Raw genomic sequence first — 23,066 nt, 5'->3', positions numbered from 1 at the left:
AATTCGCACTCTCGGTATATGGGTGTATGAATCGCCGATAGATCGATTATCTCGTGTAAAAGACGGGGAGATTGAAGCATGAACGACAAGGGTCAAGGTTGTGATGACTCGACAACAATGAAGCGTCCCAAGCCGCTGGATCTTTCACATCACTTTTCGGATGTCACAAATAATCGCAAGCCGAGCCGGGTCAAGAGCATGTATAAATATTTTGCCATTCCTGGCATGCAAAATCTAGCCGGAGGTTGACCTGCTGGATAAACTGCACCGCCGATTGCGTCATCTAGGCAATTCTGACATTGGGTCTTCAGGACTACCCCATTTCTCCTTCTTTCCCTACGATACCCTCGAAGCGACCGTGGCCAGTCCGGATCGATTTGATACACGCGTTGGAATTGATCCATCATCACCATCCCCATATCCGCCTTCCACCGACCAGCTCCGTTTGAAAGTTCCCAAACAAACCGATTCTCCTGACGGACAAGTGGCGATCGACCTGCGTACAGGACTCCAGTATGGCACCGCTGAAGGCTTCCCGCCCCTGCATGCGTTTGTGCGCAGGTTCACGCGCGACTATCTGCATCCCGACGTGCCGTACGAGGGTGGCCCCGAGGTGATCCTAACGTGCGGTTCGACGGATGGATTCTTCAAGGTCATCGAGCTGCTTACAAATCCCTGGATGGAGGACAAGGATTGGATCGGCGACCGCCAGGGCATTCTCTGTGAGGAATTTACGTACATGAATGCGATACAGACGGTGTTGCCCCGCGGGCTCAATGTGGTGCCTGTTGCGACGGACGTGAAAGGGATGAAGGCCTCCGGAAAGGGTGGGTTGGCAGATGTCCTTGAGAATTGGGACTATAGCAGGGGCCGACGCCCACATCTGATGTATACGGTAACGTATGTACCGGAAACTTTGGTGACGTGGGAAATGTGGTGGCTAAGCAGGGGTTGCGATTTTAGTATCGGCCAGAATCCCACAGGTACGTTGATGCCTGTGGAGCGCCGCAGGGAAATATACGCCTTGTGCCAGAAATACGATATCATCATCATTGAGGATGAGCCATACTGGAACTTGCAATATCGGTCCGCCCGTAATAAGGCCGACGATGGGCAAGTACAGGAGCCAGGTGCTGCATCCTCAAGAGGCGGCACGTTTATTGATCACTTACTTCCATCGTACATCTCCATTGACGTCGATGGCCGCGTGGTGCGCCTCGACACGTTTTCCAAGATCATCGCTCCCGGGGCACGCCTGGGATGGGTTACGGCCCAGCCGGCCATCACCGCGCGGCTAACGCAGATCACCGAGGTGTCGACGCAGCAGCCGTCAGGCTTTGTGCAGGTGATGGTGGCCAAGCTGCTCCTATCCCAACAGGAGCTGACGGTGAGCCGCGAGGAGCCCAACCTCGGTAGTTGGAAGATGGATGGCTGGGTGCGCTGGCTCGAGGGACTTCGTGGATCGTACGAGCGGCGGATGCGCCAGATGTGCGAGACGTTGGACGAGGGGCAGATCGTTCCCCTCGATTACGACGACCACCATCCCAACGGCTGGACCGTCGTCCATCAGGTGCCCATGTACGAGTTCAACTGGCCCGGAGCGGGCATGTTTGTCTGGATCAAGATCCGCAGCGACACGCATCCTCTGGTTGGCCGCTACGGCTCCCAGGTCGTGTGCAAAAAGCTGTGGCGGTTCCTCGTTGAAGAACCGTTTCGATGCCTGGTTATGCCCGGATGGGTATTTGCACCGACCGCCGACGTGGTGGCGCGAGCGACTGAGTATCTGCGGCTCTGCTTTGCGCCGATGGAGGAGCCTGAGGTGGCGGCCCTCACGCGGCGGTTTGTCGCGGGGTGTCGGGCGTTTTGGCAGCTCAAGAGCCTCGATGACATTCCGGATGATGATGACGAGGCTGCGATATTGCCTGAGATGGCTCGGATGCATCTATGTTGATTCGTTTTCTGATTGTGAATAATCTGGAGTAGTAATCTAGGGTTTGTCGCACAATCATAAGGCTACAGCGTGTCACGCAATCATTTCTGTCTTCTGACTCCTGAGGCTCTACCATCTTGTCGGGGAAAAAGATCCCCCCTTGGTCGCTCATGCTTACCATGCTGTCATATGCTCGTTATGCTTGTCATGCTCATCATTCTCATCCTCGTTCCATCACCAATCAACCCCCCACGTACCTACATATGAGGCATTTCGGATCACAGGCCAAGTGAAGCTACCATTCTTCCCGCCTGGAATGGTTCATGACTGGCAGAGCAGCGTCCGCAAATCACCATCAGGAACCTACCCGTAAGCTCATCCTTCCATTCCATCCAACGCCGAGGGATTATTCGATATGGGCACATGCTTTGTTTTTCCCCTGCCCACAGAGACCTTGTCACGCAGCCGTGTTCCCATATGACCGCCGAGGGGTCCCCTTGATTGGCGTGTCGGATCCCGTAATTTTCCCCCTCTCGTGACCCGGAACATGGTACCTATCAGATGGACTCCATCCGTCCGACCCCCGAGGGTCCCAGGGCCACGCCACAGGGAACGGGGGAAAAAGGAGCGCCTTTGCCGCGCTGATTACATAAAAATTCTGAAAATTCGTTGATTCTGGGGGATGGGGACGCAGTCTGAACGGAGTATTCCGATCTGATTACTGGAGAGTCGCCTTCTCGAAGGCGCCATGCAGACAACGCATCATACACTCTGCGCCAATTTCGGCAAGGTTACGTGGTCCAGGATGTTCGCCCGTTCCGCCATCCAATCTGGCCGGGCCGTTTGCCACGACCCCCAGCATCGTTCGTCGCCTTGTTTTTCGACGAGTCCTGTTGGCTTCTCTCTTTTCTAGAAAAAACCAAGTCACATTCAAGATCGACTGGCATAGTGGGATTTGGTCCCTCGCCATGCGACCGCAGACCGGGCCCCTCCTCCCATGGGCGATTGGCGACTGGCCCCCGGCGTGCCACTGCGGGCCGTACCGGACCATGATTGGCTGTCTGGGGTAGGGCTTTTTCGACCAATCATTATCGTCCCTGACTGGACCAACCATGGCTCCTCTGAAAGGAGGGGGAACCTCCTCCATCGAGGAGTCATGGACTCTCTCCAAGACGTAACTGATCACTGTGATGACCATCGCCGAGCAAGTCATTGACTTTCTGCTGGCGCCAGGTCTTACGAGTACGTTACTGCCGTGGTCGGACAGACTGGGTCGCCCGAACAATGCTGAGAGCACGCATCATGGGGGCCAGCCAGGGCCGTTATTTTCGTTGCCTTTTTTTTCAGCGCCTCGTTCCGAGTCTGAGCCTCGAAGGCCGGATGATAGCTGTACTCCGTAGATCGTTCAATTATATATCCATCCGTCCTATTCTTGGGACCCAGCTCCCCCCGTGTCTTGGGCTTCTTTCTATGCAGCAGGCTGCAGGAGAGCTGCGCTGTGCATCGTACCTGTCGCATTCCCCCGTCTCTCTCACCGCCGCTTTGGCGCTGGGCTTGATGAACTGTCTCTCCTGCCGCTCCGGCGCTCTGATTTGACCGAGTTGGCCCTCCTTCCCGGCAATCCCCGCCCTGCACGTGATTTTTCCCTGACCGGGTTCTCCTACCCGACTTTCGGACGAGTGGCGCAGCGTGGCCCTGGCCGGTTTAGCCTTCATTTGGCCGCCCAAAAACTCTGTCGCCCCCTTCGGTTACCTAATCATCCGCCTGGGTCCTTAAGACAAGTTGACAAACACCGGCGGGCCCTCTTGTACGACTTCCCCCGCCTCTCTCTCATACCGCCTTCATCCCGTTGCTGCGGCCACCTCTCGCCATCAATTGTTGTGGCGCAATGTATTGAATCGTTCCTTTTTGTTTGAATCGATCCTGCCCGTGTGTCCTGCCACTTCGATACCCAACCACATTCAGATCGCAAACCTCCTATTCTCCCGTGTCACCATGTCGAGAACCCTTCCCAAATTCGATCCCTATGCGGTCCTCAAAGTGAGCAAGGACGCCGACGCGGCCGAGATTCGGTCATCGTATCTCAAGTTAGCCCTCAAGACTCATCCTGATAAGGTCAAGGATGAATCGTTGCGGGCACAGGCGGCAGATGAGTTTCAGAAGATTCAGGAGGCATACGAATTGCTCTCAAATAGCGACACCCGCAAGTGGTACGACCATGAGGTGCAGGCCGCGGCGCTGAAGAAGGAGGCGCGAGAAGCGGGCCGCTCGACCGGAGGCAGTCCGGGCAAGGCGGCACCGACCCGCGAGTTCCAGGACGGTCACTTCTACGAGGAGCGGACACCGGCTGGCGTGTCTTCGGACGACAGCGATGAGTGTTTCTATCCGGACGAGCCACCGGCATACTCTCGCAAGTATCCGGATGCTGCCCAACGAGCACATACCAAGGTCAACGGTGAAAAGAAGGCCAAGCAAGCCGCCGCGAGTGCCAAGGTCCCCGCCTGGAAGGCGGCGCGCAAGGCGGCCAAGGAGAGCGGTAGAGGCAGCAAGGCTGGACATCACGATCGGGCCAAGACCCGGACAAGAGAACGTCGTCGAGATGCTTCCGATAAGTACGAGCGCACCAAGGCGCCCTACGTGGAGAGTGATGCCGAGCTTGATGCCGAACCCGGTGCCGACGATGACTATGAAGATTATATTCGCTACAAGGTCGAAGTCAAAACTGCGTATCCGCGCGATTCGCGGTCACGCCACAGCAAGTCCGACTCGCAGTCGAGTAAGAAGTCGTCTTCTTCGCGGTACGACTCGGACTCGGGCTCCGAGTCGGACGGCTCGAAGGATGACGAGTTCGTGTATCGGTATGCTTCGAACTTGGATGACCGGCAAACCTACGTCCGGGAGTACATCCGACAGAAGAAGTCACCGATCATCGAGATCGACCGGCGACCCAAGATGTCGCGGTCCCATACCGATGTTGAGCCGGAGCGATACTCTCCAGGGGCATCGCACTCCCATCATCACAGCCGGTCGCACGCGCGCGATCCTTCGCCGCGGCCGGCACGTCGGTCTCGCGAACGGCTGGATTCTCCAACGCGCGAGTACGAGCGCAGCTCGCACAGCACGTCAACCCCGACGTCCTCGTCGACCAAGGAGAAAGTCCGGCCATCCACGAGTAGTAGTCGGCCCATGCCGTCTATCTCGCGATCAGCCACAGCCCCTTACCGAAGTAGTCGATCGTCTAAGTCGGAATCCAAGGGTAGTCTTGCTGCCATGATGGAGGCACTCACCGGGCGAGCAACCGAGCCGGCGCCGCGGTCAAGGACCCGCGGTGACCGGACCGACTCGGGATACTCGAGTCCAGGCACTCCCGAGATGACTCCCGGCCCCAAAGTCAGCCGGTATAAAGTCGTGGACCCTCCCGAGCTGCACGTTATGGAGCCGGAGGAGCTCAGCTACGGCACATCCCCGGCATCATCGGCCTCCACACCACTCATGTCCGACGGCCGGCGGGGTTCGGCACCGGCCCGAAGTACCGCCAAGCCCTGTCGGACGTACACTTACGAGTCTGGCGTGCGCATCGAGACGGTGCGGCCGGCCGCGTCGCGCCCGCTGTTTGGCGAGGTGCGGTATCCGTCGGACGTGCGGTACGGCAAGGTAAGTTCCCACTGGACTTCCTTGTCACGCTGTCTGAGCTCAGCTAACTGGATCCAGTACTATTAAGCAGAGGATATCATAAGCTCATCATCCTTCCAACAAGTTGTTGGAGGAGATGCCATTATCAATACACGTGCTGCTCTTCAGCTTTGCAGTCTCAGCGAAGTATTGTTACCGCCATAGTCATGGGTGACCATGGCAGTAACAACTCAAGCTGTTGACTTTTTTTACGTTGATTTCTTTTCTTTTTTCACAATTGTCCATGTTTGATTTCTTTTCACTTACAGTTGATTGGACTGACCGTTTTGCTTTTTTTTTTTCTTGGTTTTTTTTTTTTTTCTCGTTTCATATTTATCGAAAGAAGGAAGAGCGCAAGCAAAGCCCTACTACTGCAGACTACTACTACTCTGCAGTTTTCCTCAACGGAAACGGTGTCATGGATCGGATCGGATTGGAGTGGTTAAGGTTTGTCTCCTTTTTTTCTCTGATACATATTTGATACGATATATGGTTTTTATGATTTATGGGATGAGTGATGTTTTATGGGTTACGTGATGGTTATGCTTATGCTTATGCCTGTGATGACTTGATTTTGGTTATGATGTTTATGATGAATGTTTGAGATTTTGATTGATTGTATTGTATTCATAACGGAGTTCGATTCTCTATAACTATAAAACAAATACTCGTGATAGTTCAAGCATAGTTATTGTCCATTGGTATTTGCAGATAGAATATTATTTACCACTCAGCATCGATATCCTGGTCGATTATTTTTGAGAAAAGAAAGCAGTCTTTCCTTTTCTACGGCTCCGTCCAATCCACCTGCTCTGTCACCGGGGACGCACCATCTTTACTAAACGACACCCGCAAGCGGAGCCGGATTTTTGGTGGCAGAGCCTATATTCACCTTCATTAGCTACCCTAACAATTCATACTTCAAAGGGGGAAGAGGGAGTGACTTACCCCGCTGTTCGCCGCAATCCGCATCAACTGCGTGCCTTCCTCACCCGCGTCGAGGTCTGCCTTGTTAATGGCGTTAAGCTGCAATCGCTGACTCTTCGGCACGGCGGCTTGGAGGCCGACAGCCGTGAAGCGGCTGAGAGCAGACGTGTTGCGGAACCGCGCCAGGACCTGTGCGCCGGAGCCGCTGGTGTTGCGTTGGACGTGCAGCGTGAGGACGAGCTCGTCCTTTTGGAAGGCGGTGTAGCCGGGGCTGCTTCCGCCGGGCGGGGTGGCGCCCGCGGAGGAGGAGGAGGAGGAGGCGAGAGGAGGAGTGGGAGTGGCGCCGCCGGCAAAAGGAGCCATGGCCGGAGCGGCCGCTGCGGGGGCAGGAGCGGGCTCCGCTCCGTTTGATCCTCCGAGAAGGTCCATGAGGGCACTTGAGCCGCTGGCGGTGGTTGGGGCGGCCGCGGCCGGTTTCTGGGAAGGGGTCGAAGTACCGCCACCAAGGATGTCTGCCAGCAGGTCCGCGGTGTTTTGTGAGGGTCCCTCCGGCGCCGCCGTGGTGCTGGGAGCGGCCTCGGCACCACCCATCAGGTCGACCAGAAGATCCTGCTCCGTCTGCTTGGCCGGCTTCTTGGTCTTGTCCCGCAGTACGCGGCTCTGTCGCTTGGTCGTTGGCTCTCCCAGCACCCGCTGTTCCTCGCGGATCTCCGGCGGAGGCATCCGCTCCAGCACTCCGCGCCGGATCGAGTCGTAGCCAAACAGATTGCTGTACTCGACGGCCCGCTGCTGCACCTCCACGTTCAGATCCGCTGTCCGCCCCTGCAGGAACCGCCGGATCCGCTCGATTTGTGCCGGGTCCGTCATTCGTGCAGACAACTTCATCATCGCCGTCGTAATGTACTCCGTCACCGTCTGCGTCGCGTACGTGCTGTTAAGCACGTTGGTAAACAAATCGATGATGTCGCTCTCGCGCACCTCCCGCACGAGTTCCTCCTCCTCGTAGCTTTGCCCGTGAAGCAGTGCGTCGCCGTACTCTCCAATTACCCATGCCGCAGCTAGCGTCAGGCCCTCTTGCGAAATGTCTTCCCGCAGTGCCGCGTAGAGCTTCTGCACGGCGTACGTCTGCAGCTCCGGCGTCGTGGCGATCAGCCGCACAAATGACGACAGGATCTGCTCCTTGACATAGCTGCCCGCCAGCTTAAGCACCCGCAGCATCGTGTCCACATGCCACCGCTTGTTCGGTGCAAACCGGTCCGCCGCAATCCCAATCTGCGTTGTCATTGTCGGCTTGAACTCGTTGTCTGCAACCTCCAAGAACGCCAGTAGCTCGCGGACAAGCACCCGCACGTTGCTTTCGTTGATCAGGGTGAAGCTCAGATCCAGCGCTCGGCGCCGGATGCTGATGTCGGGATCCCGCAGGCAGTCTAGAATGGTGTTCCGGTGCCGCTGCACAGCGTTGGGTTCCACCGCCACCACTTTGAGCAGCGTGTTCAGCGCGACGTATCGGATGTTGTTGTCTCGATTCGCCAAAAACTTGCCGAGGATGTTGACTCCCAGAACTCGAAGTCCTGAGTCCGCCTCGATGTCCAGAATCGTACGCACCGTCTCGTAGAGGATCGCATTCCCAACGTTCTTGCTCGACTCGGTGTTGGTCGCCACCTGGGCGAGAATATCGTTGATCTGTTCACTCGTCGCAACGTCTCCGCGTCCGAGCACCCGGAGGAACCGAAGAATCTTGACCTGCAGGAACGGGTCGGTGATACCGGACACGTCATGCTCGGGAGAGTATCCCGAAGTTGTCAGCTGCTTGAGCACCTTGACCAGCTGCCCTGTCAACGGCCGGAACTGCTCGACCACGCTTTCGGACCCTTCCTCGGAATCCTCTGACTGTTCGCACAGATCAATGGCGAGAGTCAGCCCGCACAGCAAGACTCCGTGGTTTCGATCAGACAGGAGCATCTTGCACTTCTCGATAAAGTGTTCCCGCAAGTCCGGAACTTTGCGGCAGATGCGCATTGCGCACAGCGCGGCCTTTCGGCGAATGTACGGGTTCGCCGTCGTGATTAGGTTCTCGACCTCGGTGAACAAGTCTCGCGACATTTCGACGGAGGCAATGTTGCCCAGCGTGCAGAGGGCCAGACCAACGACGTACTGATTCGAATGGTTCAAGTCACTGGGCCGTCAGCTCTTCGTGGCGCTCGACCAGCCTTTTGCCGGACTCACTTCTTCAACGAGTTGGTGACCAAAGTCAACACCTCCTGATTCTCATCCAACAGTAGCATCGTTCCCAGATACCCTAACCGTTTGTCCACGAAGCGCGGCGACGCTAATAGTTTGAGGCATTCAATCTGGCCGAAATGTGTCCGTTCACCGAGCGTGAACAGATACAACAGCTTGGCGACATTGTTCCGCCTTCATCACGACTCCGATCAGCGGCGACCACACGAGTCTGTCCTAGGCTACAGAGACGTACCGCACCGAGGAATCATGGCTCTCCTCCCGAAAGGATGCACGAATGGCGGCACTCTCCTTTTGAATGACGGCCCGCTCATCAGCTATCGTTTTGGCGGAGCGAACATTGCGAATGAACTGCTTGACTGCGGACCATCTCCGTCAATATTGGAGAAAATGAGGGTTGCGGCGGGGTAGTAACTCACGGGAAGTCATTGCGATCGCGGCACCCCAAACGGGGCGAGACCAGAATGATCAGAAACCTATTTAGTATTCCGAACAATGAAGATGATGGGCCGAAAGGACTCGGAGAGTGCAATCTGTCGGCTTCCAGTGGAGTGCTCCGTACTGAGATACAGAATTACGATAAAGGTAGTCACTATTCTGGAAAGCGGTGTAGAAATTGACACATCGCATTTCACAAGGAGAGAATTACAAGAACCTCTCTCTGTACACACTCCCTACCCTACTATTGAGGCCAACTTATCATTCGTCGGTTTGACGAAGCTAAGGACAGTACCTGGGCGCATCATATGACATATGTGCTGTCACTGCATGGCCCGCATCCATTGACAGGACATTTGGCATAGTTATGGTGCACCTGGAATAACCTTGTCAAGCTTCAGTTCTGTTAACTCCGGGTCAGCAGTCGGCCTTATGCAGGAACATGATATCCTTAGTTAGCCGCGACTTTGAGGATGCGAAAGGCCATCGAGTGAGGTCAATTCACCACAGGCTGGTAAACATGGTTGATACTTGCCCGTTCTGGATAAATCGGCGATGGAGCAACTGGCTCAAACAGCGGCTCAACGATCACCATCCCCCTGAGTTTCTGAGGCCACCAAGAGCGAGCTGCTGTTAGAACAAGCCGATGCTTCATGGCTATGCGACCATTTTCCGCTTCTCTGAATTGTGGGACTTGTGAATATGTGTTCCTCTTGAAGAGTGCTATCGTTTGTACACAAGGACTCAAACTTTCATGAGCATGGACGTTTACATTGCAGATAATCATTTCCAGTGACTACTAACATATTATGGACGAAAGGCCGGCTATGTTGAGTACAATCAGGATGCGAATCCTGGACAAACCGCGAAATCTCCGAACACATTCATGATGAAGAATGGAGTACTAGTCAGAGGAGCTGAGAAAAGCCGGTCACACGCACCGATACTAAACTCCATCCATGAAGTGCAGCAGGGGTGATCGTCAACCGAGGATGAAGGTATGACTAAAACGGGACAAACATAACCTTTGCAGTACGGAGGGAACTGAACGGGACTCCATCCCTTGATCAGATGGCTTTGACTAGCCCAGCATGCATTGAGAGTCTAGAACTACTTAAGCTATCTGGGTCGAATACTGATCGATTAATTCTTGAATACTATCTTAGCTGTGGTGTATCTTCTGTCAAGATACTAGGAGACTATTCCGTAATTCGTTCGTACTACAGAAGCTTCTTTACTAACTTGCATTTGCTGTCAACTGTCATTCGCAATCTGCATACCTCCCATCTTTCAATCAAGCTCACCCTTTGACAGAACGATTTAAGGCTTGGTGGAGCATGTAGTTAACTACTCCGAACAGTTTAGTCTAGGGGCCAGGATCCGCTTCCGCCAATGACAGACCCACCTGGACTGAGAGTGGACTTCATGCACTGTCGTCAGTGGCAGGTGTCTGAAGAACATACTCAACTATTGAATGTATGCAGCGGAGAAGAGATCTTCTTCACGATTCAGCGCGAGCCAAATTTGACCGGCGAAGGCGTATCCGCGGTTTTCTCGAGAGCTTGGGTCCGGAGAAGACGGAGCTCGAGGGTAGTTTTCGAAAGCCGGTATTGACTTGGCCGGATTTTGTGACTACAACGGATATGACTGTTGTTGTGATGGCCGAAAGCCATGTTGTCACAGGGCGACTTAGTTAATCGGGCCGGGTATCTTTAACTTCTTACATGCCATCAGATGAGGTTTTTCCAGGTCAGTCTGAGTTCCAGAAGGTATGCCGTTTTATAGAGTCGAGACCTTCAAGAACCTCAGCAACGGAGACGCCAACCAAACCAAGTAGGCTGCCGGCAAGAGCATGAAGAAGATAGTGGCATAGTATTAACCTCCTATGCCGTTCGTCGTTAGTGAACTGTGTTTTCTCCCGTGTCCTCCACCAAGGGTACGTAACGAAGTCACGGGAGACGAGACCGAATGTTTGCATTATTCTTCGGGATCTGACTCTGGCACACGGTAGTCGAGACCGCTTACGATTTGGATCGTCTGCTGCATGACACGAAACATTGGAAGAACTTGGCTAAGTCGACACCCGACACCGCAATTCGGTGAAGCTTGCAACCAGACCGACTACAGAATACAAAACTCGTCCCCAATGATCCAAGCCGTACAATACATGGCCAATGGCGTCTGAAATGGAGCTTGGATTATTCTCAAGACCTAGAAACCGGAAAGAATTCAGCGCTTGCACTGTTCCGAGGAAATCCCTACGATCCATGAGTCAACTGATGAAAACTCGCTAATTCGCCATTAGCGAGTTATAGCCAGCATGGGCTATTCTCAAGTTCCAACAATCGTTGGCTCTACGTGTTTCATACCAAATGGCCCATGATCAATATCCGCTGTATTCCCGGGTACCAAACAGCTCGTTAAATTTCAATCGCGAATCAGACGCGCCACGTCTTCCTCCGCTTACCGAAGATATTCCGGATTTCAACACGGGATTTCACTCTATGCGGCCTGGCAATGTTCCCTAAGGGAGAGAGCGGTTGCGAGGGGCTCTTTTCACTCTCTAGAGGTGAGCATCCCAAGGAAATGGCGAAGCAATGATGGTCAATTCTGCCCTCAAACGGAGTTTGCGGGATTCACACCTCCCAAAACCATCCCTGAGGCTGTCATAGAGGACTCGGCGTTATGCCAAGCTGCATGTTGCCAAATCCGCGCTTCTTTGATTTGGCCCTGGTTGACGGACCACCGAGGGCTAGAAGCTCTGTGTATGGCACTGCAAGGCTCTTAAAGCTCTTGCTCACGATTGGATTCCAAATGATTCGATGTCCGTCGTTGAAAATATTGCCATGATCCTTTCTTTGAAATCTTCGTCACAGTGTGGTGCCTTGGACTCTTCTGACAACCCAGCGCCAGACCAAGCCGAATGATTTGCAACTGGAACAGCATGGTCTTTCATCCGTCATTTCCCGCTCCCCGGCGTTCCAGTATTCGCTGGAAGGTTTAAGTAAATGGACTGTCCCAAACGAAGGAGAGAGATAGGGTGGCGGTGTCTACTGATTTCGTCCATGGTTCCCGGCGGTCGTAAACTCTGCTTGGTTCAGGTACCTGTCCATCGGAGTGCGAAGTGATGTTTAACACACCCTGTCCCGGTGGCGGTTTCGCCTCCGCCGGACACATCTTGGCATCGTTGACAACATGACCGTGCCCTGAAACGAAACGAAGTGAGTGAAAGGGTCCGAAGGCCGCAGGAAAGCGGAATTGGCTGGCTTCAAATGTACTATCACGTGATCCCCCAGCAGTAGGTAAGGCTAGCGAAATGAGCACTTTTCACTCCGTACTCAGTACGGAGTAATTACTTCGCAGTTCGCTCTTCGCACGCCATTCGAGGTTCATTTGATTCGTTTGATTCGTTTGGTTCGTTTGGTTCGTTTGGTTCGTTTCAGGGCATGCGTGCACCTGCGCGCGTCACCAGTTTGCATTTCCAATGCTTCCTCCAACGGCGTTGGAAATCACGTGACGTTTCTGTTGGTGCGTTGGTTCTTGTTTTGCCCAGCGGAAATTCCGATTCGCAGGGCTGTTGGACCCATCAGACAGGTACACCAACTTTCTTGGGAGCTTCGAGCTGAACCTTGACCAAGGCTGCAGAGACCGACTTTATAAATATCTAACCTTATCGATGAATCATACACCCAATAAGGACCTGACTAACGCTTCAGCGTAGCCCCCCGCTACCAACGAATTGGCCGACCTATTTCCTCATTTAATTCAGCTAGGGATGCCGCCCCACGAGTGAATTCACGCTTCAATTTCTCAACCACTCCTGAATTCTGCTCCGACCGATGTGTTTCGAGCGCAGAGAATTCTGAATTCCGGCCTCACTTTCTCAATTCTTGAGTTCTGTCCGGCTCGTTGTGTCTCGAGAGCAGAGAATTCGGTGCTGCGAATCTATCTATCGGCCGTTATACTTGGTCGACAAAAACTAGCTATTAAGCCTTGAAAATGGCCACAACATCTGTTTCAACAGACACGACGGGGTCTCTCCGATCCCGGAAATCAATATATCAGAAGATGGCAGGCGACGGTTCGGGGTACGTTTTGAACATTGAACCAATCTAAACACATTGACTCCAAAGTCCGTCTTTCTGATAATGAATTTAGTAAAAACCCAGACAACGTAACCAACGGTGCGGCGCCGTCAGTTTCGTCCGCGCACGAGAAGGCGCAGGCGCGAAAACGCCTGTTTCACTGCATTGACTACGCGCCGCGCGCATCGTATTTCGAGGCGCAGACCGAGAACAATATCCTTCGCGGCTTCAGTCGACTATTCTGGGTGGCGCTAACACTTGTGGTGATTAGCACGTGTCTGCACAATGTCAAGAACACGGGTTCTGCGATTCGCGGGGATGTGTGGAGGCAGTTTACGCCAAATCTGCGGCAGTTGGCCTTGAGTGATGCGGCCATGGTGGCTTCATCCGTCCTTGTACTGCCGATTCATCTCAAAGTGCGGTCAGCGACGGGATGGTTGCGATGGAAGCGTGGCGGTATCGTTATCCAGAGCTTGTTTGAGCTCGCTTGGCTTGCATTTTGGTCAAAGTATGTCGAAATTAATTTCCTATGTGTGTGCGCCGCTGACAGGGGTAGATTGCCATTTGATCTGAAGTGGACATGGACGGCACATGTGTACTTCAGCCTGCATACAATGATTATCCTGATGAAGATGCACTCGTACGCGTTCTACAATGGCCATCTGAGCGAGACGCAGCGCCGCCTTTTGGAATTGGACCAGGGAAAATCGTCGAAGGACGCTGCAGCTGTAGAACAACTGCGCGAAACGCTGGTGATGGAGCTCACCTCGCCACTGGGCCATGTGACATACCCGCAGAACCTGACGCTGTCCAACTTTGTCGATTATCTTCTGTGCCCGACTCTGTGCTATGAGCTCGAGTACCCGCGAACGGAGAAGATCCGGTGGTCTCGAGTTTTCTCCAACGCAGTTGGTCTGTTTGTCTGCATGTTCCTCATGACCCAACTCTCCGAAGAATTCGTCATCCCTTCCCTGAGAAACTCCCGCGATGAACTCCGCGCCGCGGGCATCGAGTTCATCACCACGGGCAAGGGCTATAATCACTTTAACGTCCTCCTCCTCACAGCCACCGTTCACATCATGGTCCCCTTCACAGCCCTCTTCCTCCTCTGCTGGCTCATTATCTGGGAATTCGCCCTCAACGCCTTCGCGGAGATCAGCCGCTTCGCTGACCGCCAGTTCTACGTTGACTGGTGGAACGCGCGCGACTGGCTCGAGTTCTCCCGCAAGTGGAACCTGCCCGTTCATCACTTCCTCTGGCGCCACGTCTACCAAGCCGCGCTTCGGAACAACCTATCGCGCTGGGCGGCCCTCAACATCGCCTTCTTTGTCAGCTCCGCCCTACATGAGCTCATCATGGGCTGCATCACGCACAAGCTCCGCGGGTATGCCCTCGCGGCGATGGTCCAGCAGCCGTTCCTGTGGTTGATTCAGAGCTCCCGGTTTGTGCGGCCGTTCCAGGTCGCTCTTGTATGTCCCCCTTTTTTTTTTTCTTGCACAGGTTTCCAATGCTAACGTTGCTTGGTTTCGATAGAATATGCTTTTCTGGGCAAGCATAATTTATGGTTTGTCTATAGTATGTAACCCCCTTCCTTTGTGTCGAAACGGGATACTGACGAATGATGCAGATGTGCGTGGTGTACGTCCTCCTTTGAGCTGCTCGATGTGGATAGATTCCGGGGTTCGTCAGATGGTTTTCCCCCTTTCTCGACCTTCTATAGTGTTTGGATCATTTGTTTCTTAGTGCAAACCCCTAGATCACGATAAAGGATAATGCTTTGTTTATTCCACGCCGAGGTATTTTCAAATCCTCGATCCGGCTCTTATATGTCTTTTCTATAAATCTCTGCCCGAGCACTCACCCTCACATCCATGGACGAAACAATCAAAATAGAGCAAACAAGCAAAACACCAATACCCTAAACCTCGCACGCCTAGGAAAACCAAATGTCAAACAATCTGAACTGATCCTGAAATCCCCGATAAGCAAACAGTCTCCGAAATTCAAGTTGTAAACAGTCCAAAACCCCACTGTAAGACCTCTTATTAGTCTAGATGTGCTCCACAGACGCCACAGATAACCGCCGTTCACGGTTAGGAGGAGTGGCCGTCTCAGGTAAGCATGCTTTCAGGGGCGGCCGCACGATATCGTTGAAGAGGAATGTGCCGTAGACGAGAATCGCAAAGCCGACGACCTGGAGCCATTTGAATGTCTCCCAGCCGAGGGCCAGCGAGACGAGCCAGATGAAGAGTGTACGGGAGGTGTCGATGGTGCTTCGGGAGGTGGCGGAGACGGCGCGGGTGACGGATATACCGAAGAAGTTGAAGCCACTGACATATCAAGTTAGACTTGTAGTAAAAGGAGAGGATAGGGAAGACGTACCCGATGCTGATCATGATAAAGATACTCGCAAGGGCAACTTCCCCGTTGGTGAATACCTGTCGCCAACCTTCGATGGCGTCAAAGTATCCATAGCGGCCAGCCTCGGTTCGGCCAATGGCGAGATGGAGAATGATCTGGGCCGTGACGGTGACAAGAAAGCCAAAGATACCTTCCCAGCCAACGACGTTAAGCGGGTCCATTGCGTAGCGCTCGAGGATCCACTCTTCGAGCACAAACTGCGACGCGGTGAAGATCTGTGCAAAGGCGATGAGCAGCACGCCGATAATGGCACGGACCGCATCGGGCGCGACAGACTCTTCTGCACTGACATCACCGTCAGGCAGACCGTGCTTCTGGTCACCGCCAAACAGCGCACCCGCGAGGCCGACAAGCCCCACGCCTAGCATGACGAGGAACAGACCAAGCCACTTGTACAGGTAGAGTCTCCGATGAAGGAACAAAACGCTAAACAACCCGACAAACAGCACCACTGCGCCTCGCGTCATCTGATAAATGCTTGCTGCCACGAGGAGCAGGCCCACGTTCATCAGCGTCGTCGCCGTGATGTCACAGCAAGCCGGCGCCGCCAGGTAAAAGACTTTCCAGCCCCGCAGATACTGCCGTCCGTCTTCCGTCGCAAGGAGCGGTTTTGACGCGGGATCGTCGGAGTCGACCAGGGTCTGATCCTCGTCTTCGATGCTCGTCGTGTCATCCATGTCGTCATTGCGGACTCGTCGGTAGCCGCCCGCCAGTAGGGGAGCGGGGCGGCGCGATGCCGTAAATCGTCGATATACGTAAGATAAGAGCACGACGATCCAGCAGCCCATTTCTCCGATGAACATCTGCACACTGTTCCCATCAGTACCTCTCCGGATACTCATCCTGCCGATTTCGAGGGACATACGTTTGAATCACCGGCTGCTCAAAGTACATTCTCGCTTTCGGATCCGGCGAGTCACAGTTTCTCACACATTGCAAATCCTAATACACTTGATCAAAACTCGCGTCCTGTACAATTCACAGCATGGCATAGGCGGCGCCAGCGATGGGGATCAAGATTCAAAGGGGACCAACTTGGTACTTGTTCAGGATGGTATTGCAAACCCCCGTCACCAACATCATGGTGACAAGGACGGGAATGAGACTTCGATTCGTCATGGTAGAAAGGTTCTGAATCTCTCCTCAACTGACTTGTTTTCAGAGGAGAGAGGGAGCTGGAGTTGTTAACAGTCCAGGTCAAGGGCTCAAGGGGCGGTCGGCCGGGGTCGGTGACCTGGAGAAGGCTTATCAAACCGGTTATCAGTGAGCTATTCCATAACAAGCTAGCGTGTTTCTCCGCACCTAATCAGGCGGATCGGCCTTATCGTTCATCCCCCCCTGCTTCCTCTTTGGAGGGGATCGACGCCTGGAACGGTGCCTCGGAGCCAGATCTGGATCTGCCTTCCCGCTTCGGACCGAGTCTCATGATGTGGGGTTTCCTTTTTAGTTGTTGACCTTCCTGGTAGCTACTTGCACCTATCTGAGCGGTGCCTCAGGCCCTCACATGACTCTTTGATCATGAACAGGCCCTTACAATATTGAAAGAACTGAAAGTCACAAGTAAAAAAGAGCGATTTACGAGTGCTACCATCACAATAACTTGAATCAATACGTGTAGCATTGGCCTAGCGATTTTCCTCAGAACATCAAAAGCATCAACATTAAAGACTAGTTCTCATTCCTCACATAGCGCCCGTAAGTCTTCATGGCAAGATCCTTCAGTCCACAGCAAAGGCATGGAAAAGACAATTTCCCTCATTTTCCCATCCAGTCAACGCCACAAGCACATGAACCACGCGCATCAACTCGTGGGCTCGATATTATGTCGAACAAAAATCAAACTAAAACCAGTAAACATATCTTTCAACATGAACCCAACCGCAAGATCCTTGGGTATCCGTAATGTACAACCCGCCTGTAAAGCAGAACAACAGAACACGATAAACGTAGTAGACAGATAAGGAGATTCGTCACTAATCGTTGGATCAAATGGAGAAGACCGTCTGCGAAAGGTCGTTCTTCGCAGTTGCCTCTCGGTCTTTTTGCTCCAACACGCTCCAGTCAGTGTCGAGCCATGAGTCGTCAAAGGTCAACATGTCCGTCGTAATGGGGCCGGGATGGCCGATCCAATCCGCGGGAAGGCGATTGTCGTCCTCTGAATCCCGGATCTTGACCGCAGCATCTTCACCGTCCTTGGGCGTCTGTGTGACAAGCCCGCTGTCCACAGAGTCCGGCGTGTTTTCCGTCTGGCCCGACACGAACATGTCCGAATTGAGAAACTCGTCAAATGGATCCACTCCAAGACCGCTAAAGTCATCGTTCGCAATCGCACCGAATGAGTCGTGGATCAGGTCAAGCGAAATCGCGCTGTCAAGCCACTCATCCTTCATCACGACGTCCTGAGTAGCAGCCTGGTCAGCAGGCTTGGTGGGCTCCTTCTTGCTATCCTTGTCTGCCGTCGCCTTGGACTCGCTGGGCGCCTTGCTGGGAACCGTCCGTGGTGTGGCAAGCTGATTCGTTGCCGGCGACGCCGACGTCGGACCAGGTTGACTTGCCATACGGCCCATATTCGTCCCTGCCGTTGGAGCAGAAGGTACGGCTGCAGCTCCGTCCGCCTTGCTGTCCACCGGAGCAGCACCGGGCTTGGTCTCCGAGTGAGCGGGCTCAGTGTCCGTGGGGGCGGGATGCCCTGCTCTCGCTCCGGCAGATTCTTTCTCCTTCTCCTTCGGGGGGGCTGCGAGCGCCGCCGCGAAGCTTTCCAGAGCGTACTGGAGAGGGTCTCCGATCTGCTCTCTCGTTGGGTGGAATTCTTGAGTATGCTTATCCAGCGCTTCTTGGGTAGTAAATCCATTCTGATTGTACTCGCAATCCATAACCGGGCAGGGGAAGGCTTTGGTCTCGGCCTTGACGGTATCAGTTTTGGCTGGTGCCGTCGCTGACGCTTCGGAAGCAGGGGCAGACGTATGGGTTTGCTTGCGCTTCTTCGAAGGGGGGATTCGAAGCTTATCGGGCGAGAAGTTGCTGCCTGGGCCGTATGCTTGCGGAACGCCCTGTGGAGAAGGTGCACCCAGCGGTGGCACGGCGACCCCTGGTTGCACCGCTGCTGGTGCTGGAGGCACCGGCTGCTGCTGTGCGCGACGAGCCCGCAGTAGAGCCTCTTGCTGCTGCTGATGTTGTTGAAGATTGGTTGTGCTGAGCGGCGGCCTGGTTGCCTGATCGCCAGGCTGCTGCTGTGGTTGCTGAGGTGGGACGGCAGCGCCTGGCCTCTGGCCCTGCTGCTGCAAGAACTTGATCATAACTGCGAACAAGCCCTTAATGAATGTGGAGGATCGCTGCAGAAACTCGGGCGTGATGGTGAGCTGATCCGCAACTGTCCATTCATTGGGCTTGAACTGCCGCATTAAATGAATACGCTACGTCATATAAGTCAGCACTGATATATAACGGTCGTTGGATATGGTGTAAGACGTACCGCATTGAAAATGTTACGGATCTGGGACTCAGATCTAGGGTGAGTCGTGAGCCACTGGACCAACGAATCCAGCCTGCTCAACATATCAACACACTCCATCAGCTGATTGCTCATCGCAGCCTTCTCTTCCGGCGTCAAGGACGTAGGTACGGGTGCTGGAGCAGAATTAACCGCATCCGCGTAGAATCTCTTGAGCGGCTCCGGCAAATTCTTGTTCCAGTTCTCCTCGGCAACCGCCCTTGGAATCGGCTGGCGAGCAGGTCGGCGCGGTTGGTTCTGACTCTGCTGCTGTGGCGCGCTCGTAGGAACCATCGGTGCGGAGGTCGCCGCACCAAACTGAGTGATCGCTGGCTGCGACACAGGCTGGGATTTTGGATTCGGGATCTCAACCACCTCCTCGTTGCTGTTACGCTTTTTGGCGGGCGCCTTGGCGGCTGGCTTAGCTATCGTCTTCCCGGCCACTTGCGGTGCTGGAGGCTGTTGTGCTGGGATTTTAGCGGTCACAGTCTGTGACCCAGCAGTTGCAGTAGTCATAACCGGCATATGAGCAGCAGATACCCCTTGCTGGGCGGCAGCCGATGTTGGAGCCACGACACCAGCTTGTGTCGGGGGGGGCTGTTGAGGCGGCTGACTCCGAGGCATTCCCTGAGCTGCTGCGGCGGCCGCCGCCGCATTTCGGTTCTGAGCTTGCAGCAAGAAGTGCTTGTATCGGTTCCTCTGAATCAGTGTTCGGAGTTGATCATCGCTTAGATGGGCGGCCTGGGGACCAACGCGCTGGCGGGCGATCGCGATATCGTTGGGGGTCACCGGGGGAAGATTGATCGTCGGCGGCATACCCGGTAGAGGCTGCCCGTTCATCGCCTGCTGGGGTTGTTCAACCCAGGCGGGTCTCCCTCCTTGCTCAGTTGCTGAGCGCTGACTATTGCGCGCCCGTATCGTCTGCAAGAAGTGGAGTTGTTGCAGTTGGTGAAGTTTGTGCAATGTCATGCCGGAAAGAGCATGCGGATTCTGAGAAACCCATTGCTTTAACTGGCCCCAGGTCTTGATAGTCTGAGGTACCATCTGGTTCCCATTCAGCATTTGATGAGGGAATGGAAGCTGATCCATCTGCGTCTGTTGCTCCGGAGTCAATGGGACAGCGCCAGGCCGTAGCATCTGCTGTTGTTGTGCCTGAAATTGCTGTTGCTGCTGCTGCTGCTGCTGCTGCTGCGGCTGCTGCGGTTGCGGCTGCGGCTGCGGCTGGTGTGGCTGCATCGACATTTGTGCGCCAGGCATCGACGTACTGGGCGGCTGGGTAGTGTCCATGCCGGAGAGCGACTGTTGCATTGGCATCGCAGCTGCTCGAAGATTTGAACCACCCGATTGGCCAGTTGACGCCGGCTGGGAAACGCTTGTTTGCATGGGCATTGAGCGTTGCCCATTCACTCTGGCAAGACTCTGGCTGGCTGCCATGGCCCGACGTTGCTGTTGAATATAGGTTGCCCAATGCTCTTGAGGGATCCGCGCAAGAGCTTCCCGGATATGTGGTGGTAAGTTATTCAAAGAAATCTGCGGACGGGCCTGTCCCGTGGAGAGCTGGCCACCAGCTTGCTGTGCACCGGGCATTGCGGGTGGTCGTCCTGGCGTCTGACCCTGCGAACTCTGCACAGGAGACATCTGGGCTCCTATTGGACGATTCAACATGGGCATCGAGTTCTGCGGCATTGCCTGATTGAATTGACCTCCAGCTTGATTACCGGGGTGAGATGCCATTGTCATCTTTGCGTTCTGAACCGCCTGTAAACGAGCCTGAGCCTGAGCCTGAGCTTGGGCCTGCGCTTGGGCCCGAGCCTGTGCCTGAGCCTGGGCCTGAGCTTGCGCTTGAGCCTGGGCTTGCGCGTGGGCCTGAGCCTGTGCCTGCGCATGCATCTGAGCCTGAGCTTGAGCAGTCATGGGGAGCTGGCCGGCTGTTTGTTGCAGATTTTGAGCATTCTGTAACTGTTGTTGCTGGGACTGCTGATCCTGCTGCTGTTGCGCGAACAGCTGCGGACTGACTCCAGCTCGAGTGACATTGGGCTGGCTACCGGCTTGAGCATTGTGCCCAAACATACCGTGAGGGCTGGCGAATTGTTGGTTCCCCATCTGCCCATTGCTCGCGGGCACAACCAATTGGCCGGCTTCTTGCGAACGGAGAGCATCGGCTTGTATACTCTCGATATTGCCCATAACTGAGGCAGGATCAAAGCCCTGTTGTTGAGTGTTCATGGGAGCCGCTGCGTTCCGCTGCGCGTTCATCATATTGGACATCATCTGCCGTTGCATCGAATCACCAGCATTCATGGCAGCGCGGCGCTGCTTGATTTGTTCCCAGGCGCGGGCGCGGAAGTACCACGTTAGCAGATCCGGATTCTTCTGAGCGATGATCTGCTTTTGTTCTGCCGGCACCTCTTGCTCTAATCTTGCCCTGAGGTTGTCGCGTTCGTGCTGAGGAATTTTCGCCATATACTGGGCAGCCACGCGACTGACGGTTTCGAAATCGGACGGGTTCAAATTGCTCACTTCATCGCGGGCCGGCAACCCAGGTAATCGTTGAGCCATGCCCGCCATGGGCTGTCGTTGCTTGGCCTGCATGACGGCAGATGGGTTCATCGGAGACGGCTGTCCGGGGACGGTGGAAGGTTGCATTTGGGGCTGCGAGAAAGGGGTCTGCATTTGGTTGGGACGCACTCCACCGACACTGGCCTGTTGCATCATTCCGCCTTGCATCGCGGCGGCCTGCTCCTGTCTACGGCGGGCCTCATGGATTGCCATGAGCTTGCTCGTGCATGCCTTTTCGTAGTCCTCCTACGAGGAAGCATTAGTCTGCTAGGCTGACGACGGCATCGAGCGACGGAAGAGGATACGAACCTTTTGGTTGGACTCGCGGAAGGCCTTCTCTTCAAACGAGAGGGCATTCTGCAATGCGGGGGTTATGTCGACACGCGGGTGGACGAGTCGGAGGGCTGAGATCCTACAAAGAATGGAAGTCAGCGACGATGCCACGACCCTTGGGTTTCCCTGAAACAAAGAATTGAGAGGCGTACAGCTGCCATATTCGATTTGCCCGATCCAACGACGAGACTCCGAGGCGCCATCCGGTAAACGGGCCCTGCGACTGCAGCTCATGCAAGATACGACGATACAAGGGGTTGTTCGCGAGTTGTTGCGGCATCTGACCATGGGGGTTGTTGGCGCCGACGACTCCCCCTCCGGCCATGTTGGGTATGAAGTTGATGGGATTCATGGTCAGCAGGCCCGGGCACGGGCACCTGTCCACGACGCTGGCGGAGCCGTGCTTGACGTCAGCATTCGCCGGCGGACGGTGGTGCGTAACCCGGAGACGAAGACGGTCGCAGAAGACGGCAAAACGGTTGCGGAAGAGGGAGGAGAAGAAGGTCGGTAGGTGGTGAGAGCAAAGAAGTTGGGGCTGGGGAAGAAATGCGCAGGCGGAAGACGGGGATTCGGGCGCGAGAGAATCGATGGGTCAGCGCAGCCAGTGACGGGCCGCTTCGCATGTTCCGGTCGCACAACCACGGGAGGCAGCGGTCAGCGGACCCCAAGGACGCGCGAGGATAGGAGGATGAGGACAGCCGGGCAGCAATGGCGCTGGCGGCTTTCTCGGCGAAGGAAGGGCGGCGAGAGGCGGGAGGGGGGAGAAGAAGTGGGCACGGGAGAATAGGCTTATTGAGTAATTTTTCGATTGACCCCTTCACTGGGACGATCAGACAATAGAAACGAGCAAAACAGCACACTACGGACCGGCCGGGAATTCCAAGGGAGGTGTGTAATTTTTAGAGAGGGGGAGCCTCGTTAATAAGAATTCGAATCGAGCGAGAGGCAGCACGGGAAGATGATTATGATT

At 54.7% G+C, this 23,066-nt stretch overlaps 8 protein-coding genes across 8 annotated transcripts; 5 read left to right on the top strand and 3 right to left on the bottom strand.

Moving 5' to 3' along the window:
* Positions 1 to 117: 117 nt before the first annotated feature.
* Positions 118 to 1,951, top strand: VTN49DRAFT_2277 (uncharacterized protein; the record flags this gene model as incomplete). The annotated part of the gene is made up of 3 exons (XM_069409984.1): positions 118 to 244; positions 312 to 900; positions 964 to 1,951. 3 exons carry the CDS (start codon positions 118 to 120, stop codon positions 1,949 to 1,951), a joined length of 1,704 nt encoding a protein of 567 aa, XP_069268835.1.
* Positions 1,952 to 3,925: 1,974 nt separating this feature from the next.
* Positions 3,926 to 5,650, top strand: VTN49DRAFT_2276 (uncharacterized protein; the record flags this gene model as incomplete). The annotated part of the gene is made up of 2 exons (XM_069409983.1): positions 3,926 to 5,584; positions 5,642 to 5,650. 2 exons carry the CDS (start codon positions 3,926 to 3,928, stop codon positions 5,648 to 5,650), a joined length of 1,668 nt encoding a protein of 555 aa, XP_069268834.1.
* A 738-nt stretch (positions 5,651 to 6,388) lies between these two features.
* Positions 6,389 to 9,199, bottom strand: VTN49DRAFT_2275 (uncharacterized protein; the record flags this gene model as incomplete). Its single annotated transcript, XM_069409982.1, has 5 exons — positions 6,389 to 6,484; positions 6,551 to 8,705; positions 8,756 to 8,944; positions 9,006 to 9,129; positions 9,190 to 9,199. The coding sequence occupies 5 exons, from the start codon at positions 9,197 to 9,199 to the stop codon at positions 6,389 to 6,391; spliced, it is 2,574 nt and encodes an 857-aa protein (XP_069268833.1).
* A 4,008-nt stretch (positions 9,200 to 13,207) lies between these two features.
* On the top strand, positions 13,208 to 14,947 carry VTN49DRAFT_2274 (uncharacterized protein; the record flags this gene model as incomplete). Its single annotated transcript, XM_069409981.1, has 5 exons — positions 13,208 to 13,296; positions 13,367 to 13,801; positions 13,850 to 14,762; positions 14,827 to 14,868; positions 14,921 to 14,947. The coding sequence occupies 5 exons, from the start codon at positions 13,208 to 13,210 to the stop codon at positions 14,945 to 14,947; spliced, it is 1,506 nt and encodes a 501-aa protein (XP_069268832.1).
* Positions 14,948 to 15,343: 396 nt separating this feature from the next.
* VTN49DRAFT_2273 (uncharacterized protein) lies at positions 15,344 to 16,833 on the bottom strand (the record flags this gene model as incomplete). The annotated part of the gene is made up of 4 exons (XM_069409980.1): positions 15,344 to 15,623; positions 15,676 to 16,524; positions 16,580 to 16,656; positions 16,750 to 16,833. The coding sequence occupies 4 exons, from the start codon at positions 16,831 to 16,833 to the stop codon at positions 15,344 to 15,346; spliced, it is 1,290 nt and encodes a 429-aa protein (XP_069268831.1).
* A 617-nt stretch (positions 16,834 to 17,450) lies between these two features.
* VTN49DRAFT_2272 (uncharacterized protein) lies at positions 17,451 to 17,675 on the top strand (the record flags this gene model as incomplete). Its single annotated transcript, XM_069409979.1, has 1 exon — positions 17,451 to 17,675. The coding sequence occupies one exon, from the start codon at positions 17,451 to 17,453 to the stop codon at positions 17,673 to 17,675; it is 225 nt and encodes a 74-aa protein (XP_069268830.1).
* A 24-nt stretch (positions 17,676 to 17,699) lies between these two features.
* Positions 17,700 to 22,376, bottom strand: VTN49DRAFT_2271 (uncharacterized protein; the record flags this gene model as incomplete). Its single annotated transcript, XM_069409978.1, has 4 exons — positions 17,700 to 19,127; positions 19,187 to 22,009; positions 22,073 to 22,175; positions 22,249 to 22,376. The coding sequence occupies 4 exons, from the start codon at positions 22,374 to 22,376 to the stop codon at positions 17,700 to 17,702; spliced, it is 4,482 nt and encodes a 1,493-aa protein (XP_069268829.1).
* Positions 22,377 to 22,419: 43 nt separating this feature from the next.
* Positions 22,420 to 22,883, top strand: VTN49DRAFT_2270 (uncharacterized protein; the record flags this gene model as incomplete). Its single annotated transcript, XM_069409977.1, has 2 exons — positions 22,420 to 22,603; positions 22,651 to 22,883. The coding sequence occupies 2 exons, from the start codon at positions 22,420 to 22,422 to the stop codon at positions 22,881 to 22,883; spliced, it is 417 nt and encodes a 138-aa protein (XP_069268828.1).
* Between the last annotated feature and the right edge of the window lie 183 nt (positions 22,884 to 23,066).

Source organism: Thermomyces lanuginosus, assembly GCF_041956635.1.
Source record: "Thermomyces lanuginosus strain ATCC 200065 unplaced genomic scaffold VTN49scaffold_27, whole genome shotgun sequence".
NCBI classification, from domain to species: Eukaryota; Fungi; Ascomycota; class Eurotiomycetes; order Eurotiales; family Trichocomaceae; genus Thermomyces; species Thermomyces lanuginosus.
Note: the sequence above shows the minus strand (reverse complement) of the source record. Positions and strands in the feature narration are given on the sequence as shown.